Source organism: Danio aesculapii, chromosome 1, assembly GCF_903798145.1.
Source record: "Danio aesculapii chromosome 1, fDanAes4.1, whole genome shotgun sequence".
NCBI classification, from domain to species: Eukaryota; Metazoa; Chordata; class Actinopteri; order Cypriniformes; family Danionidae; genus Danio; species Danio aesculapii.
The window spans coordinates 25,525,066-25,545,719 of record NC_079435.1 but is presented as its reverse complement, the minus strand read 5'-3'; the positions used below and the strand labels follow the sequence as shown (position 1 = coordinate 25,545,719).

The 20,654-nt window shown below is 36.5% G+C and overlaps 1 protein-coding gene across 1 annotated transcript in view; it reads right to left on the bottom strand.

Moving 5' to 3' along the window:
• frem3 (Fras1 related extracellular matrix 3) overlaps positions 1 to 20,654 on the bottom strand; it is a 42,312-nt gene that overhangs the window by 9,187 nt on the left and 12,471 nt on the right. The window contains 15 exon segments of the mRNA XM_056457857.1: positions 838 to 1,169; positions 1,267 to 1,398; positions 2,365 to 2,668; positions 3,372 to 3,530; positions 4,272 to 4,402; positions 4,568 to 4,750; positions 4,849 to 4,878; positions 4,881 to 5,012; positions 5,098 to 5,295; positions 6,356 to 6,565; positions 6,726 to 6,875; positions 9,005 to 9,256; positions 9,776 to 9,901; positions 10,162 to 10,392; positions 11,043 to 11,189. Of these exon segments, the coding sequence (XP_056313832.1) occupies positions 838 to 1,169; positions 1,267 to 1,398; positions 2,365 to 2,668; positions 3,372 to 3,530; positions 4,272 to 4,402; positions 4,568 to 4,750; positions 4,849 to 4,878; positions 4,881 to 5,012; positions 5,098 to 5,295; positions 6,356 to 6,565; positions 6,726 to 6,875; positions 9,005 to 9,256; positions 9,776 to 9,901; positions 10,162 to 10,392; positions 11,043 to 11,189 (2,717 nt within the window).

Here is a 20,654-nt window from a genome sequence, read left to right as displayed (position 1 = left end):
TTTAGATTGGTCTAACAATTGTATGTAAAAAAACATTACAATATGTTGACTCTACAAATTGTTAGGGCTACAAATGGTTTTTAGTCAAGAGCAGCGAATAATAGCTGTTTTTGATGATATTTATTGTGTGATTGTGGCTCAGTTCTCTATGTCTTTGTCCATTCCAGAGTAAGAAGATAGAAAAGAGAATTCATTTTTTGGGCTTGCACGATTCTCTGTGTACTTGAGTTCTTTATTGAGTTTTTATGCATCATCTGCGCTTGCGTGGTCTATTAACTGCTTGTTGGTCACATTGGCGAGGCTAAAATGTGTGCAAACTAAATATATGACGCAATTATGCAGGTGACAAATCTGTCTCACACTTTGATATTGGGCATTTTTTCTGGCCCTGCTATATGAAGTAAATTCATTCATTCATTCATTGTCCTTCGGCTTAGTCCCTTTATTCATCAGGGGCCTGCTTATCCAGTATATTTTTTTACACAGCGGATTCCAGCTGCAACCCAGTACTGGGAAACATCCATACACACTCATTCACACATATGGCCAATTTAGTTTATTCAATTCACCTATACCGCATGTCTTTAGGACTATGGGGGAAATCGGAGCACCCAGAAGAAACCCCTGCAAGAGAACATGCAAACTCCTCACATAAATGCCAACTGACCTAGCCGAGACTCGAACCAGCGACCTTCTTGTTTTGAGGCGACAGTGCTAACCACTGTGTCGCCCATGAAGTAAATGACATATTTTAAAATTTTATTCAATATCTATTAAACCCTTGGCTCACAAAAACTTGAAATAAGCTAAGCTTTGAATGGTTCCTGAAATCCTTACCTGTCCATCTGTTCCAATGGATCCTCCACAGACGTTCAGCAGCTCTGACATATCATAGTAGCTGCTGAACTCCCACAGACATGCCTCCAGGTTAAGGTTGCGGTAGAAACGAAGGGAATTGGCACTGCGCATGGCCACGCTGTACTGGTATGGAGAAGTCTCTCCAATGATTTCTGGGTTCTTTGTGGCATCAGTGATGAAGCCATGTGCTGTTTGGATCTCGTTAAAGTCCAAGAGGTTGGAACAACGGTGGTTTCCAACTCGTGTGCCATCTGGACTAAGGGTGAGCTCAAAGTTTGAAAGGGGACGTGTGGAGATAACAGGCAGCATACCTAATGAAAAACAATGGATTTAATCACTTGGACTTAGTTATTTTGAATGATTTCATAGTATTGTTTGTAATTGTATTGTTTGTAGATGATTACTCACCATCCATGTGGGGCATAGTGACCGTGAGTTTGATCAGATTAGGGTAGTCTGGGTCATCTGGGCCAGTGTAACGGATTTTTGCTGAAAACGGTTCAGCACCCACGGTGCCAGCTACACGAGGCTGACACAGTCCTAAAAACAGAATACAGCTTAATTAAGACATACATTTCCCTAGATTCCCTAAAACAGTCAAACAAACAAAACCCTGCATTTTTGGTACACATATATAGGTCTAAACAGTATGGAAATTTTAATTGCTCAGCCAAAATGTTAATTGGCCCTGCCACAAAAAAAATACTTGCATTGTAATAAATAACCAACATTTTCAATAAATAAATACAAAATCACATAGATAACAATGAAATGAAGATAGTGATATAACAAAGACACAAATCAAATGAAGTTTCAGTTCTATGCAAAATAACTAGGGATGCTCCGATCAGGATTTTTGCAGCTGATGCTAAGTACCAGTTCCTTGTGATGGTGATAATCCGAAACTGAGTACTGCATAAAGTTCTTATTTAAACTTTATAATGCATAAAGCATATTTCCCTCTAAGTATGATACTTAAGTGGAGTCTTCTCCTTACCTAAGAGAATACATTAAAGATGTTGTCTATAATCCCTGGTGAGAAAAATGACAAACAATGCAATTTGGAAACATTGCAAATTAGATTGCATATTTGATGCAAAAGTAAAATGCACACTTATAAATCCATTACTTCTTGACTTAAAGGAAAAACACACATGCATCTTCCTCTCCTTGTAAAGTCATAAGCAAACACTTGCGATCAGCTCATGAGATTGGCCAGATCAGCGAGTACCAATTGAGTCCTAAAATGTGATTATCTGCCGTTTCCGATCTCCAGCTGATTGATCGGAACATCCCTAAGAAATAACATTACATAATTTTAACTGTACACATTAAAGATAGGCCTGCAGACACAGGCCTAAAAATGGCAGATAACTTAATTAACTTTTAGACTAATTCGTTTTCCTAGACATTTCAAAACAGTTAAACAAACAAAACCCTGTAATTTAAATTAGAAATTCTCGAAGAATTTAGCAATTCAAATCATTGTGGTGACAAGAGCCTCACCCTCCTGTCTGCTGATGACCACAATGGGTGAGCTGAGCTCCAACCCGGCATCTCCATTGGCATTGAAGGCTCGGGCAGCACACTGTACACGAGAGCCAGCCTGAAAGTAGATGGAGTCCAAGGTGATGGATTTGGTGTTCGTGAAGAAGGTGTTGGTGTCCACTTCCCGCATGGGGCTGGTGACTCCATCCGGCCCACTAGGGGCACTAACCATCCAGCGGTACTGAGTCATTGTGTCATTGATGTTCTCTACTGAGCAAATAGAGCCAGTCTTGTCAAAGTCAAAGTATTTGGGATTGCAGGCCTGGTGGAACATAAACACAAGAAAACAATCGGAATTACTGATGTTTTTTTTAAGCGTGGGAGACGATTGAGTGCATGAGGAATAATTGGTTCAAATACTTAACTCAGTTTATTTCTAGAGCACTTTCAACCAACCACAATAAGTACCAAAGTGCTGTACATAAAAGCACATAATACATGCAAACATACAAGGAACCAAAGTACATTAACTCACAACACATGATTAAAAGCTGAAGAAAATAAATGTTTTCAGTAACCTCTGAAAAGTCTCAAAAGTTCTTATGGAGAGTGGAAGATTGTTCCAAAGTCTTGGAGCTGCTACTGAAAAAGCTCTATCATCTTGACATTTCAAGCATGATCGTGGAACTTGCAAATAGAGTCGATCCTTAGAGTGAAGAGATCTCACGGGTTGGTGTATATTAATTAGCTCAGAAATATACTCAGGGGCCAGGCCATGGAGGGATTAAAAACATACAGCAGTACTTTGTGCTGAATTCAAAACTCGATTGGTAGCCAGTGTAGGGAAACCAGTACATGTGTAATGTTTTCTCGTGTAATAGGCACTCTTTTCTTTTATTTTGTAAAATATCAAAACATTTTTTGAAATATTTTCCCTTTATATGCAATTTAATAGAGAAAATGTCAAATGGAGGCATAAAAAGAGCCATGAGTGATTCATTGAGAACGTGTATGACAGTACTCACCGTGACACACACTACAGCATAGCCATTTGGAGGGTGGGGATTGTCTTTAACCCGAATCGTATCATCATACAGCAGTAGCGACACCACCTGAGGCACTGCTGGGAAGGTGACATCCGCCACACTGTTCATCTCTTCGATGTACACAATAGCCTTATTCATCTACAGAAATTAGTAAAAGAAACAATCATTTAAATTATTAGTCTTATTTTAGCTACACCAGATTATGGCTATCTTCTTATTTTCTGCATTTTCTTGAGAATGTTCTTTTATCTTAAAATATTGTGTAGTTTAAACCCAGCATTAAGGTTTTCCTAAAAACCAAAAATAAAATTCCTGAAAATATTAAAAACCATTGCCTTAAATTAAAAATTTGTTATGCTATCAAAAAACTACAATTTTTCTTCTTTAAAAAGGTAGATGCTACTAATGAAATATTTAAGAACTTTTGAGTGTTTCAGTTATCTGAAAATACAAGTAGAGTTTTGTCTATACAGCTCCAGGACCTTTAAGTTTGGGATAAAACATGTTTACAAAGAAAAACACTATAGAGGCACATATTAAATGCTTAGCCAGAGATGTGTCTTGATGTGTGAGGTTTATGGCTATCATTGTTTATTTTTTATGATTTTCACTGTCAACAATATCACAAAAAAGTCTCCAAGGCTTTGACTAAAGTGTGTACATGTTCAGTGGATAATTCTGTTTATAGGTCACTGTGTCTATTGAGGCCCATTTACATCATACAGGCTCCTCTGAAAGAGACTGGAGACAGCGATTGGCTCCTGCTGACAGAGGCAGCTGCCACATGGCTATTTTAGCTAGAAAGGCACGTTAGCGTGTGTCTGTGCGAGTGTACGATGTGGCGTCTCCGGGGGTATTTTAGAGATGATGGTCTCTGACCTGTGTCTCAGCCACCATAAACTCGTCAGGCTTCATGTGAACTGTGAAAGCCTCACGGATCTCTCTTTGTCCATCATACATAACCTGGATCTCCACCACATGCTCTGTCTCACCCTCTTTAAACTCAACATCTGTAAGGACATACAGACATACACACACACACACACTTTTCTGTGACTCTGTTGAATGTCTAGTCCATTTGTGCAGGATGTTTTTAATTGTATTGATAATGCTAAAATAATATCTGCCATTAACGTGTCATCTTATGAGATAGCTTTCATTGGTCTTCTGCTGACCTTGAGAAAGGGGATTGTAGTCCTCTCCTGATGTTGCAGAGCCATCCTTGGTGTGAATTCTCACCACAGAGACCTTAGAGGTATCGCCCAGACGCAGGACAGGAATCTTCACTACAGCGATCTCTCCAGGAAGTTGTGGCTCTCTTACGCTGTATTTGATGTCTGAAAACCTGATGATGGACTCTGAAGTGGATAAATCATTTGGTTTGTTTTGAGAAAAAGCTCATAAAAGCTTCACACCAATGTTTGTCAGGAATAAAGAGGAACAAAAGAACACTCACTATCTTTATGGTCAGTTATGGTGACCAGAGCTTCTTTTGTTCCCCTATTGAAGCTCCGTATGGTGATGTGCTCTTAGGTGTGCCCAAAACCAAGCGGAACTCCTCATCATCTTCATGAATTGAGTCATCTACTAAAGTCACTGTGCAAGGCTTCTCAATCTCCCCTGTGATCATACAGATACAAAAGATGAACAAATTATGAGAGCATATATGAATAATAGGCTGGTTATAGATTGAGAACGTGCATACCTGGTAGGAATACTATGGTGGATGCATCAGTATTGGGTCTCTCATTGTAGTCCATCATGACTTGGGCAGATCCTTGACGGGTAAAACAGCGGACTGTGGACCTCTGACTGATGTCACCACTACGATACACCATCACCTTCACCTCTCCCTCAGCCTCATCCACCTTGTACTCTGCTTCCTTAAATTGGACTTTAGGCACTGCAAAAATAATAACCAGCATTTTTCCTATGATATACAGTATGGCTGATATATGAGTTCTTTCCTCTATCTTCAGTTAATATCCCCTGAAGCTGATATACACTACCTGACAAAAGTCTCGTCGCCTATCCAAGTTTTAGGAACAACAAATAATAACTTGACCTCTAGTTGATCATTTTTGGTATCAGAAGTGGCTTATATGAATGGCAAAGGCCTCTAGATTATGCTTATTTTACCAAAATAAAATATGTTCATGCCTTGTTTTTTAATTATTTAATTAGGACAGTCAAGTCTGACTTTGCTTAGATACAAGTCTTGACACTTAACAGAAATAATGTACAGTATAGAATATAAAGTCATGGTGCAGTGGAAAAGAAATGAATCTTGTGCATGACTCCTATGAGCTTGGAGGACTGCATCCATACATCTCTGCAATCACTCAAATAACTTATTAATAAAGTCATCTGGATTGGCAAAGAAAGGGTTCTTGCAGGACTCCTGAGATTCTTTGGATTCATCTTCAATGCCTCCTCCTTTATCTTACCCCAGACATGCTCAATAAAGTTCATTTCTGGTGACTGGGCTGGCCAATCCTGGACCACCTTGACCTTTTTTGCTTTCAGGAACTTTGATGTGGAGGCTGAAGGATGAGAAGGAGCGCCATCCTGCTAAACAATTGGCCCTGTCCTGTGGTTTGTAATGTAATGGGCAACACAACTGTTTTGATACCTCAGGCTGTTTATTTTGCCATCCACTCTGTAAATCTCTCGCATACTGAAAGTAACCCCAAACCATGATTTTTTCTTTACTGAATTTGACTGATTTCTGTGAGAATCTTGCGTCTATGCGAGTCTAACTCTAGGTCTACCTTCCAATAGGTCTTCTGCAGTATTTGTGATGATTGGGATGCAGTTTAACAGATGATTCATTGGAAAAATCTGCCTTCTGCCACTTTTCCAAGTGATCAACTAGAAGTCAAGATATTATTTGTTGCTCCTACAACTGGGATTGATGACAAGACTTTTGCCAGGTAGTGTATATGTTTACATAGTTTACTTACAGTCTGTGACAGTGTCATTTATAGTGATGACCGTTTTGCTAGGTTCTCCAATGACTGCGTTCATTGGCATACGGAGCACCAGCTCAAACGTCTCCGGTCCCTCCAGCTCAGGTTGACCCAGATCATCAAGAATAGTCACACGGAAGGTCTGCATGGTCACACCTGGAGCAAAGTCCAAGTTACGGCTGATTCCCACATAATCTAGACCCGCTGGGAAGGAGAGGAAAGGGTGATGGAGATGTTCATTGAGGAAGATACTGTATATACATGTACTGTACATGAATGATTACTTTACAGCATTACATTTTTTTTCTCATTAAAATAATCAGACATAAGTAACTATTGTTTTGACAACTCTGACACTCTTTACCTTCTGCTGAAACAGGATCACTCTTCCTGGAGCGAACCGTGATGGTGGCTGTTTTTGAAAGGTCAGTTCCAGTTCTCCATACTTTCACCTCCACATAGCCATAACTCTCGTCCACTGTGTATTCAGTTTCTCCAAAATAGAATGATGGCTCTGTTCCAAAGGAAATAATCAGTCAACTGTTTTTAGCAGTTTTAAATGAATGTTCCCCATTTTTCCTTTAATTTGTTATCATGTAAATTAAAAATAAATGTCTTACACCAGTCTGAGACTAGTAATAAAAAAATCCTTATTATTATATATTTTTCAAAATTAATATGCATTGTTTTTTTTTGTTGTCACATGTCATATGATCAGCATAATAAGTTGTTCAATTGAATTGAATGAATTTCATCATTTGATACACTCTTGTTTGCTTTAAAGATGGTAGTAATCAAGTTTACATAAACTCCACAAGTTGACACACAACTTGATGAACCATGTCATCCAGCATGATTTGATACTTTTCCAAAAAATGTCTTGTGGTTTATTGGAACCACGATTTGAACTTTTATTCCAAATTCACTGCGATCAGTGGTCACTTGATACTTGACCAAGACCAAGACAATACTTTGACCAAGATAATATGAAATATAAGTTATTGTATTGCATATTTTTCTTAGTTTTAATAACGTTTAATCCTTAAAACTGTCTGTTGTTTTATGTTTAAATAGCATTTTCATTGTGGACTTTAATCAGATTTTAATATATAAGAAAATAAGTGCCCTCATTAGGCAGCTAAAATGAGGATTAAAGCCATTGTTCTCAAAATCCTTAGGAGATCATCTTACAAAGAGTTGTTCTGACCCATTAGTGCTTCAGACAAAGATCTGGATCTGCCATCACCTCCAAGACAGCACAGGAAACCTACCGTCATTACCAGCGTCCCATCTGAGTGATGAAACCACATCTCTGAGTCTACTTCAGTCAAGATGCACTTGGGTAAGTGATTATGTTTGTGTGTTAGTTTGGGAGGTCTGAAAGGCTTCTAGAGCAATATCAGTATCAGCCCAAGATAAATGAATGCTGGAGGAAGAGGGCTTTTTGAGGATGGGGGTAGAGGCCATAAGTTTGAGGGACCATACAAAGAGAAAGAGAGAAGTGACACCTCCATAGACAGCAAGTCAGAGACACAACAAAAAGATTCCAACTCTGGCTGGCATCCAGACCACAAGTCTATCCAACAGTGTTCCCATCCCCCCTACAACTAGACACAAATATACTACCAGGCCATTCCAGACCCACCAAGACGCTAAGCTACAATCTGCGCATTAATCTTCACTTGCTGCCTCTGAAAAATAGAGTCTAGGCATGCACATACATTATTTACACATAAATATCTTCTGGGGTAATTTCCCAAATTGTGGAGGATGGAAGTACTTTTGACTTCTAGACTGTTTAAGATTTAGGTAAAACACCACTTTAATAGTGACACACTGAAAATAAGAGAAATGTCAAGATGTAAATTTTGGTTCAGGACATTAGAATATAAGAATTAGCAGATGGCGACCTATTGTTTCTACCATGCTCTTTTGAGTTATGCACACAAATCCTAAATCCTGCATGGACAGGAAGTTCAGAAAGCTCTTTCAGTGATGTCACTGAGGATCATGGGTCATTACAGAGGTCATAAGGGCCTCAATTGTGCTTTCTCAACTTGTTTTGGGTTATTGAGTTACCATTCTGACAAGAACAACAGTGGTATGACCACAAAGTAAAGATTGATTGTTTTGTGGCAAGTTATCCTTTCAAAGCAAGTATAATAATAAAGAACAAGTGTAAGTATAGTATAGGTAAGATTTGTCAATGGTTTTATGTTTTTACAACACTTTTAAACTCTAATGATGACATGAAGGAACTTTTCTATAATTTTGAGAAAATACAGAATACAGTTGGACTCACTTGCAGTGCTACTGTATGTGTATAGGCATTGTTCAATATAATAATAAGTGTGACAACAAATACTTTTCTATTGTGGAAAAAACCTGTTAAAAGAATGTCACCTGAACATCAAATCAGCATATTAGAATGAGTTTTTGAAATTAGAATAATGGCTGCTGGAAACGTGAATAAATTTTCTTTTAAATACATTAAAATAGAAATAGTCTGACAGTTACTTTGAATTTTTAAACATTACTATTTTTTATGAAATACATGCATCTTTGGTGAGCATAGTAGATGTTATATTGTGTAAACGCTCTTTTGATCCTCAGACTTTGGAATTGTAGATAAAGCTAACTCACCATCATCATTATCAGCCAAGATGAGCACTTTGGTGCTGGGGAACTTGGCTCCCACTTGGCCACCCATAGGCATACTGAGGGACACGTTAAAGCTCTCTTCTTTCTCATAAAGAGAGTCGTCAATGATTATAATGCGACATGACTTTTCCCGCTCATCCTCTTCAAAGCGCAAAACACTGGTGTGGTCCTCGGGCCTTGTGATGTAGTCTGAATAAGAGAGCACTGTGCTGGGGGTGGTTCCTGTTGCACTGCCTGTAAAAAAAGCATATCTTCTTTTTATACAAAGAGACTTTTAAGTGTCACAATGTCAGAATTAGGCATGGGCCAGTATAAGTTTCTAACGTTACGATAACCTTGCATAAAAATACCACAGTTTCACTGTATCACAGTATTGTGATTACTGCTCTAAAATAAGTTATATTTAAAAGTCTGGGTAAACCAAACAAACAACCCCCCCCCCCCCCCCCCCTCCCGTATTTTAAGAAACATTTTATAATATTTTGGAGCAGTAAACATGTCAGGTTAAATAGTTAAAATAAATCATCAACTTCTGCTCTCTTCATTACTTTCAGAAACACAGATTTCTTTATGACACACAAAATAACCCATAAAACCTTTAAAAAATGTTCATGGGAACAGTATAAAAGAACATTTTAGCGGTTTTAAACCTTGACTTTTCCAAACCTCGGTAAACTTTGAAACTGGTTACCGTCCAATGCCGAGTTATAATATGAGCCATAAACAAAGGCATATTGTATATTCATATTGTACCTTGTTGTGTATAACAAATAACCATCAGTTCTTGGCTGACATCTCCTGATCTGTGGACTGGGACTAGTAGTTCTCCTATGTCCTCTTCTATTTGATATTCTGATTGAGGGAAGAACACTGTGGACTCTGGAAAAAGATACGTTCACATGATTAAATGTAGGCAGTAATAATGGAATTAAATTATATTACTATAATAAAATAAGATTAGATCAATTATATTTCAAAACGATTGGTGTTAATTAAGTTTTTTCTATCTAGATGCTTCCGTTCTTCTGAGAAAACAAAATACCTAATTTTGATGCACACACTCTGGAACCAGCACTATAGGCCTATGTATCATACAAAACATTGACAAATGTAGAAATTGTAACGTGTTATGTAATTACCATCACCAGGATCCACAATCTCCACAGTGGCTTTATCAGGGTATTCAAGAGCAGCCATTACTGGCTCTGAGAGCTGGATTTCGAAAACCTCTGAAGTTTCAAACTCTTTGTCTGTGAAAATCTTCACCTTCCAGGTTGCAAAGGTCTGTCCAGGGTTAAACTGGACCTGTTTCTGAGCTTTGCCACGGAAATCTTTGTCTTGTTTTGCTGTGCCGTCTTTAGTGCCAATGCCTGGGAAAAGGAAAACACTGTTTAGAGACCTTAAACTACAAAATAACTCAGATTGATTGTTTGTGATGTAGTTATTGAAAGAGTAGGACTACTGATATGTGACGTTTTGAGATGTCGGCTGACTAATTTACTACCATTCATTTTAAAAAGAGTAAAAGGCTGGGGTGTAAGTAAGGGTTAAAGGTCTGTGAAAATACCAAATACAGAAGGATCAACTTGTAAAAGCTGCAAATAAACATTGCTGCAACTCTAAATATATATGCTGCAACTCTCTCTCTCTCTATATATATATATGTATGTGTATATATATGTGTGTATATATCGCCCATTTCTAATTTGAATTCAGTTTTTCTTCTGCTTAATTTTTTTAATTTAATGATATATTATTTATTTTATTTCTCTGTATATAATTTAACCAGTCATTTTATTTAAAATTTGTTATCTTAAAGCATTCATTTTCCCTTACTGTACTCAAATTGAACCAAACTGTTACCTACAAATATAGATGAAACTGAAATTTGTTTACATAAAACATCCATATCCCTCATAGTTTTTAATTTGAAAAACAAATATTTTGTAACAGCAAAGTTATCAATGTTTGTTTCTTTACGTATTGACTGGGTATCTTAATCACACTGATAAATACTTACTGATAAATGATGTCTCTCCCAAGTATCCTCGCCGTTTGAGAGTGACCTCCAAAAACTTTGCATTCTCGTCCACAATATAGTATTCCCTTTCCATGGATATCCAGGCCCAATTCAGACGGAATGGTTGTGGCTTCAGCTTGTTGCCCCCTTTTCAGAAAAAAACACAATGCGTTTGTATTTGAGCCTTGGTGCACACGATTGAACCGCTTTCTAATGATTTCACCCTTTTCAAGTTCAGAAATGTAGAAAGAAAAAGAGATCATATGCGCAACATGATCTTGAATTGTGTCTGTGGATGTCCAGGGGTGGTTTCGTTTTCCATAAGGTCTCTCCACCCTTTCTTGTCTTTCCTCATTACTACTGTAAAATCTGTATACAATATAACGTTCACACAGTCTTCTTTTTTACTACTTTTGTTGGTTGATGAATAAGATTCAAAATGAGTAAATCAGCCTAGTGTCAGGTTAGTACTAACAGCCCATACCATGAAAGTGAAAAGAAAGCAATTATGGAACATTGTGGTTGGTGTAGATGAACACAAAAGATAGAGTTTCAGCAGAAGCCATGAAAAAGACAGTGACAGTCTAACCTTAAACCATATATATATATATATATATATACTTTTTTTAACACATAGCTATAACCTGAAGTTTTTTTTCAGCACTATTCTAGCAGTTACATGTCAAATAAGATATTCTTCAGTGGCTAATTATAATTTAATCAGATTAAAGTATAATCAGATTAGTCTCTCACCATGGACTAAACGATTTAAGCTGTGAAAAGATACAACCATGAACCTTGACTGACTGATGTAGGATAAACGACTAATGACTCTAAAAGGATCCCCAATCTCATCTTGCAATAATCCATGCTACCCCATGACTCTGATTATCCCTAAAGAGAAAATGTTAGTTAAATTCTTGAACACTATTTCTTGACACAAGCTGTTCGGATGTTCATCAGCATTTATTTTAGAAAGCCAGTTCTGAGGCTTTGATGCATCACTTTAAATAACAAATACCTGTAAATACTTTACTGATGGAGGTCTGTCAACAAAATATACACAGTTGGTTGATAATTGCAGTAAAATTGCACATGATTGTGAAAATAACTTAAAAAATGTAACACTTTATTTACACTTTTTTTTTTGTAGTTTTATCAGTCCCCCTGGAATTTTGAGAAACCTATTGTGTACCTCTGTAATTTTCATATAGGAAACACTGAGAGAAACAGAAAATTTTAAGCATTTACCACTTAACCCCTTAACCCACTGCATTTTGTAGGATACATGGAGATACCTAAACTATCAGAATTGTTAAAATCTTTTCTACATGAGCAAAATTATTAAGTATATTTGTCAAATAAAATGTATTCGTTAGTTCAATAAATCAGCATTGTAAGCCTACTGTGTATTGTACACAACAATTACAATTACAGAGCTTTAATCATAAAATTAAAGTGACTTGCACCGATTCTATATGTTGAAACATGCATATTATTGCTTAATTTTTTGACCACACTTAATCTGAGATTTTCGTCCGAAATGTTGGCATATTAAAAAATAAATTTGACCTTACGTTGTGTGAATCTTATTGACAAGTTGCCTTTAAAACTTTCGTCTGTCACAAACAAATTCGCAAAATGTGGTGGACAGTTGAGAACCCCTGTATAATAGATTCATTGACTCTCCCCTGCTTCTGCTTGGTGTGTGTGTGTGTGTCCATCTATGGTGTCCATACATTTGACACACTGCCCATAGACATTATAATCAAAAGCACGGTTCACTTTCGGTCTCTTGCTTCGACGCGTCAATGCGGCCACCATCTTTGATAATAACTATAGGTACTGCCAGTCTCTGTTCAAGATTTGTTTACGTACCTGAATGTGTGAAGTATTACAAGCAACGTATCAAAATTCCACTGATTTTCTGAAATAAACTTTGCATTTCGGGATAATCATAGCTCAGCTCTCATAAGGAGAACGCTCCTTCCTCTCTATGCAGTAATGGATGAACACAAAGCCTACCCCTCTTTCTTTTCTACTTTGGAGAAGAGAGAGGAGATCGTATCACTGCTTGAACTGACTCAATGTATTGCGTTTTTTTTGTAATGATTTAATTAATACGCATTGGACTCAGTGTAATGACATTTGTTATAGTATATATATATATATATATATATATATATATATATATATATATATATATATATATATATATATATATATATACTGTATATATATATATATATATATATATATATATATATATATATATATATATATATATATATATATATATATATATATATATATATATATTTGGTTTTAAATAACCAAAATTTGATCATTTAACTTTTTAAGTTTTTATTTCATATATTTTTTTAAATAACCAAAAAAGATAAGTAAACATTGTTTCAGGTTATTTTTTGCAGCTGTAGACATTTCAATATGATACAAAGTGGTTATGTATATAAAATCTGAATGATTTTAGCGCTGATGTAGAGAAGACACAAATACATATTTTACCCAAACTGAAAAATTGTGTCATTATTTTCTCACCCTTCACTCATTTCAGACCTGTTTTTGTTTCTCTCTTTAAAAAATTTATTGTTTTCTTCAAAATATCTTTATCTGTGTTTTAACTGAAAGAATAAAAGCTCAAACAGGTTTGAAACAAGTGAAGGGAGTAAATAGCCCACCGGGCAGCGTGTAGATAGATTTTTTGTAGCCAGTAAAAAAATAAAGAAATAAAGAAAACGGGATGTCAGGCTACCAGATTTTGCGAGCGCTGAATATGAAAAAACATACGAAAATTTTGGACTTCAGTGTGTAAAAACCTCAAGGCTTGCTTAAAACAACTATTATAACATTTAACATCAAAATGCTAATTTAAGCAGAACTAAAACCTTATTGTAGAGAGGGGGTAAGCAAGTAAAAACATTCTACTGCTTCACTAAAAACAAAATATAGGTCTCATCTAAACATTAAGCATGACTTGAGAATGAAAGTATCAAGTCACAATCTCATTTAGAAAAGATGTGTAATAGAAAAACAGGCTATTTGCACTCAATAAAATAGTGAATAATATTATTCATTTGTCAAACTGACTTTATTTGTCAGTTTTGTTTGTTTTTTTTGTATGCAGTTTTTGGGACAGGTGGTGTTTGAAACCATTCCCAACCTCCAAAGAGGGAAATGGCAGAAACAGTGATTTACAGTAATATTCAATAAAACAGCATCATCGTGGCCTGAACTGGCCTTCCTCTTTACCACCCTCCTCTCAGTTTAGGAAGTGGCTTAACTTGACATGACAGCATCGGCCTTGACCAAGCTCAAGTGTCTGACAGCTCTACCTAAAAATATAGAGCACATTTATCATTTTTATCTTTGCCCTAGATTGCTGAAGGGTTGTTAAACGCATTGAAGCTGATTGACACAGAAGATGTGTGGGAGACACATACAAATTGGATGTTTTTATCTCTTGTTAATCTCTCACAAATGTGTGAATACTGTGCACATCTCAGGCACATTATCAGTTAAGATCTAACTATACAGCTGAACATTAGTAACGAGTATTAAAAACAAACTGACTTATTAAACATCCCATGAGAGAGAACGCAAAGAGAATAAAACACATTTTGAAGGCTTAATGGAAGCTCGTAGTTCAGCCAACTGCCTCTTTCTTCAGGAGACAATTTTCTCAGGCACACTGCCCGGTTCAAGTATGAGCTGATATTAAGCTTAGTGAGACTGTATCAGAGGATTATCAAATGGACAACATGCAGACAGAAGGCTCTCTTTCAGTTAAGAATCTAATGTTCACCTGTGAGACATGGGGGATTTGGGACATTTTTTCTGGTGCTGAATAAGACCACTTTGTCTGCAAGATTATGGAAAATAGTTCCACTTGCAATGGAGACAATGTCCCTCTATTAAAAAAAAAAAAACTCACAAAAATAATTTAGCACACACTGTTCTAAAACATTGATTAAAGTTAGTGATCAAAGTAGCTACTATAGGATATGATAATTAGCAACAAAAACTCTGTAACATAAGTCTACAAATACAGGGCTTAAAGTATTCCAGCACCGTGCCGGATCTCCGGCGTGCGGCCGTGAGGGAAACAAATTATATTATTTTAGAGCCTGAGCATACGGTTTAATTAGGTATGCTCAAAATAATCAATTAACTGTTAACTGAAAGGGTGCATTTGTAATGAATTAATGGTATCAGTTAAACAATTAAAAAATATTGTTCTATGTATTTTTAAAGTTTGGTTGCATAAAGGGTCGATCTCAGCGAATGCACTTTTTACGTTGAGAGGGGCATCTGTTGAATGGTTTACTAACGGCTGCGAGTGTTTCACGCACTGCTTATGCACCCTGGGTGCCTCACATTTTGCCGTTGAGGGCTGTGTGCTCGAGCGGAAAAAGCGTGTTACGTCAGTCGTGTCTTTTTCATTCTTCAATCAAATGAAAGCACTGCAGGGTTTCTGTTGATGTTACAGCAGGCTTTGTGTTGTCAAGGCGACTACGGCGAACTTTTAACGATGGAGGAGAGACTTGTGGTTGCTGTTTCAAGTTATCCATTGCTGTATTACTTTACAGATCTCGAAAATCACAAGATTATTAAAAATTACAGTTATATCATTGACAGCAACATGACTAGCATGCAATACAGGTCAGCTGATTCAGTCGTTTCCTAGTGACATACAAAAGAGAACCACGCTTCTTTTTTTCAACAAATATTTGTTAACTCTTGGGACAGTGACGCATGCAAACACACGTGTCTACAGACGTGTTTTGCCAAAGAAGCAAAATGAAAGAAGGATATTTCTGGTCACAGTTTGACACAGATGTGTGGACATAAACCAGCGCTGATGCTGATCGCCTCTGTGCTGCATGGAGCCGTGTCATAAACTTAACAAACAGGCTATTGTTGATTTAGTGTACAACCAAGAAACCAAGCTTTTTTCCATTTGGAAAATTACAGTTATTAATAGTTCTTATATAATATCAGTTTTTAAAATAGCCTACATAATCTACAAATCAAACAAATCCAAAGATTTTCTTAAATTTTGTATAATGATAACTTCACACCAAACTAAGGCTTTCATTTTACAGCTTATAAATCTTATATGCAAATTAATACAATATCATATGTAAACAACACAATTGTTATACAAAACGTCAACATATAAGCCTTGAGGTTTATTGTCATTTTCTTTCATCACACGCAGCGCACGCTCCTAAACTGCGAGTGAGACAGAGGAAATAAGTCGTTATCATAAGACATAATCTTCAATCTAATGACTTTTATTAAAAATGTTGACAGAGGTTTTGTAAGATAATAATAACAGCGGAGCATTAATTAAATGCATATTACCTGTGGAGCGATTGATTTGAGGTAGTCTGATATTTTTAATTGACAGAAGAATAAAACATGATTGGACAAACAGCAGACCCTCAGCCTACTCCACTGTACCAGCTCCATCTTCTGGTCCAAATGTCTTAAAAAGAAAGAGTTTGCAGGACTGTGCTTAAAACCCAGAAAAAAAAGTGATAATGGCCTTGATTTCACTCCTAATCTTCAGTTTAACAGTTCAGTTCTTTAACTCTTTGAGCACTTGTTATTCAAGCACTCAAGAAAACACTTTATTTTGACATAATACTTTTAAATAAATGGCTAAAAGCATAATCATCGAAGAGAGTCTTTCTCAGTCTGTTTACCAGTTTAAGCACTTTAAGCTCTTGTTACTTTATTTTTGTTATTCTCGTCAATATTTGGAGTAAGTCGTCCTTCTGTGCAGTTTCGCTCAGGATTTTTTTTTACTTTAACCCCTGCAAATATAGTCTATAAATAAATAATATAATTGATTGATATTTGTGGGATGATTGTCAAAGGCTACATCAAGCTTTTTGTTTTTTAAGTTTTTACTTCAGACCTACTGTAGATATTTCAAATTTCATGTTTAAGCATAACTGTTTGGGATCACAAGAAGTGTCAGTAAATTGTTTCCAAGATTATTTTATTTAGGCTGCACAGTGGCGCAGTGGTTAGCACGTTTGCCTCAAAGCAAGAAGGTTGCTGGTTCTCGGCTTGGTCAGTTAGCATTGCTTTGTGGAGTTTGCATGTTCTCCCTGTGTTCATGTGAGTTTCACAGTCCAAAGACATGCACTATAGGTGAATTGGGTTGGCTAAATTGTCCGTAGTGTATGAATGAGTGTGTATGGATGTTTCCCAGTGATGTGTTGCAGCTGGAAGGGCATCCGCTGCGTAAAACATATGCTGGATAAGTTGGCGGCTCATTCCGCTGTGACGAACCCAGATTAATATAGGGACTAAGCCGAAAAAAAAATGAATGAATTATTTTATTTATCATTGTATTAAAGCCATAATGATATACATTTTCTTCCTTCTATTCATGCTAAATATTTTCAAATCATGTCAAAAATTGTGTAACTTTTGCACATTGTGCGTTACTATAAAGTATGTGTGTATTAAGTATTATAAAGTACAATGTGAAGTAAAATTGTTTAAATAGAATAAAATGATTATCTTCATCAGGATAATAAATATTATGTAAATTATATATCAGTTATATAAAAAATTGTTTAATTCTAATGATCTAAAAATCTTTTTTTATTATTATTTTAAAAGGTTTTCAATGGACCACATTTTGTGGTTCACTGATTCCAAACTATATACGCTACCGGTCGAAAGTTTGGGGTCAGTAGGATTTTTAAATGTTTTAAAAAAGCTTCTTCTGCTCACCAAGGCTGCATTTATTTCATCAAAAATACAGTACAAATTATAAATTTGTGAAATGTTATTGCACTATAAAACAACTGTTCAAAAATAGTTTATAACTTAATTTAATAATTTATTCCAGTGATTTTTAAAGATGAATTTTTTCAGCTTCATTACCCCAGTCTTCAGTCACATGATCTTTCAGAAATCACTCTAATATTAATTATCATTACAAATATTATTATTATTATTAATGGTAATAGTAATAAAAGCAATAATGACTGATGTAATAATTTCATTTGAAACTACACACAATACGTAATAAATAAATATTTAATAAATAAGTATTTAACAATTTTATACATTTAATAAATGCTGCCTTAATGAAAAGAATAATTTTATTTAAATTATTTAATAAAATTAATAACAATAAAAAAACTGACCTCAAACTTTTGACCGGTAGTGTATTTCTTTTATGTTGAAACCTAGTGACCAGCATTTAGTTTAATGACAGATCCGTTATGAGATCCCCTTTATAACCACACTGGCCAAATAAAAGCATTCACTGCCGATGCTTTGATCCACTATCAAATCACCATCACTGCACTGTTATTTCCGGAATGAATTTAGCCGTTAACAGAGTTGACAGTCACCTCGGGCAATTTCCTAAATAGGTTTATTGCTATGTTTGGAAAGCAGGTGCTGTTCAACAGTGACCATTGGGGCCACCTCCGTTTTCTGACTGTGCACTCTTTCTCACACCATTTCTCAGTGGTTTTCAGATTCCAAGAGTGGGGACTAGGCATGTGCCGGTATCACATTTTCATGCAGCGATTAATTGATTGAGCTTTTATCACGGTATACGGTATTATCACGATATTGTAATTTTACTAGAGAAACAGGTAAAAACACAAAAAACTTCAGTTTCGTCAACTTAGTAACTTTAATAACTTTTTAATTAACTAAAAGTACTTCAAACATTTAAATACAAATAAATATAAATAAAACAATACACAATATAAAAGTAAACTTGAGCAATTATATCAAAGTGAATGTGCAAAGGGAAACCGTCTTCGATCAGCAATCGTGGAATGAACTGCCAACTATTCCAGCATGTTTTATGCAGCAGATGCCTTTCCAGCCACAACCCAATATTGGAAATCACCCATACACACTCATTCACACACACTCATACACTACAGTCAATTTAGCTTATTCAATAATAAACATAACAAAAACTGCCTGCTAATGCATGGGTAAATCTTCAAAGGGAACAGTGTTACATTATAACCTTTCACCTCATCCTGCTTGCTGTTTCACTATCTAAACATTGAAAACATAATATAAGTCAAATTTGTTTCATTTTGATATTTGATTTACCCTGTCTCTTTTGCAGAATATGAGTTTTAATAACCAATAATGGCCATTATAACAGTATAACGTACATTAAATTTAAACGATAAAGGTAAGCAATCAGTCAATGTGCAGAATCAGTGTATGTGGTTACATAAATTAATATATTAGCTTTGCACTCAGCCAAAACAGTTAACTGAGAACAAGTGATTCAAAAGACATAAGAAATGTTAGATAGAGACAACAAGATGAATTCAATATCACGTTTAACAACTATAGTGAGATGAGATCATCCAGCAGATGAACTGTCTGACATGCACTAAACTCTCACCTGGGGTTTATGCTCACCCGCTGAACTAGTGGCTGCAGCTCTGGGCAGAGAGTGTGTGGTCACGTGATTTGCGTTTTAGCCGTGTACTAGAATGAACAGAGAACTTTTCAGAATCGCTAAATGAAACGCCGGTGTATTTCCCGCGATTTCTCTGCGCATCCCTTGCGTTTCTTCTCTCTGACTCTCGACTATTTTGACAAATACACACAGACGACGCACGCTCACACGAGTCCAAAATAGGAGTTTGTGATTGGGCCAGCCCAATGTCAATACCGAAATGAGCCAATGGGGTGCAGAGCGTCACATGGGCCGGCCCGGTCTGTCTGTCCGGGAAAAAAAGCATCTACTTTCAGAGAGTCACAGATCACAGCAGCGTCAATCAATAACGCAGAAAAAAACGATAGGCTGCTAAGCCTTTTATGGGCCGATCAAATCATAAGACGATGATCAGCTCGGCCCAAAAAGTACGTCGGCCCACCGGAAAAGTGCCCGGTCTGCCAGATGACAAGTACGCCCCTGCGTGTGAGGATTTTAGTGCGGTGGCAGCGGCGGCGCGCACACAAGGCTTCTACATGTGGGGATTGTTTACATCAGAGTGCGCATCAGTTCTGCGCAGCATATACGCAGTGTTTCTTCAAGCGGTTGATGGAAAATAAGCTAAGGCGCGTTCTAAGAATATAAATTCGGATCTATTATTTTTCACGGTATTTTGAAGTGCCCGCGATAACAATATCGTGCATATTCATTACCGTGATTTATCGCATTACCGAATACCGGCACAAGCCTAGTGGGGACTGACAGCTGTATGCTCACTCCCAGCACTTATCCCCTCCCTTGTTCTCCCCTTTTGTCAACTTTTATCTGTGCATGGGAGCAACAACTGAAGCAGACGGCAAGCACTGTCTGGGTGGCCCAAACCCACTGTCCTGGTTCTTTCTGCTTCGTTCTACACTCTAGGGGGATTTGTGTCTACAGTGAACAAACAACACAAAAGTTTCTCCCTGTGAAAGTAGAATGTTTTCTCACGAGTGTTTTCTCAGAATTATTTTGTTTTTTAGTTCACTACAAGTCATGAGAATTGGAGCAGTGCAAAGGCAGTTTTGTGGTGTTACAAACAATTTATTTTAAGAGTTTCTGTTATTAGCTGGTGCATTAGTTAATTCCAGTAGGGTTCAACA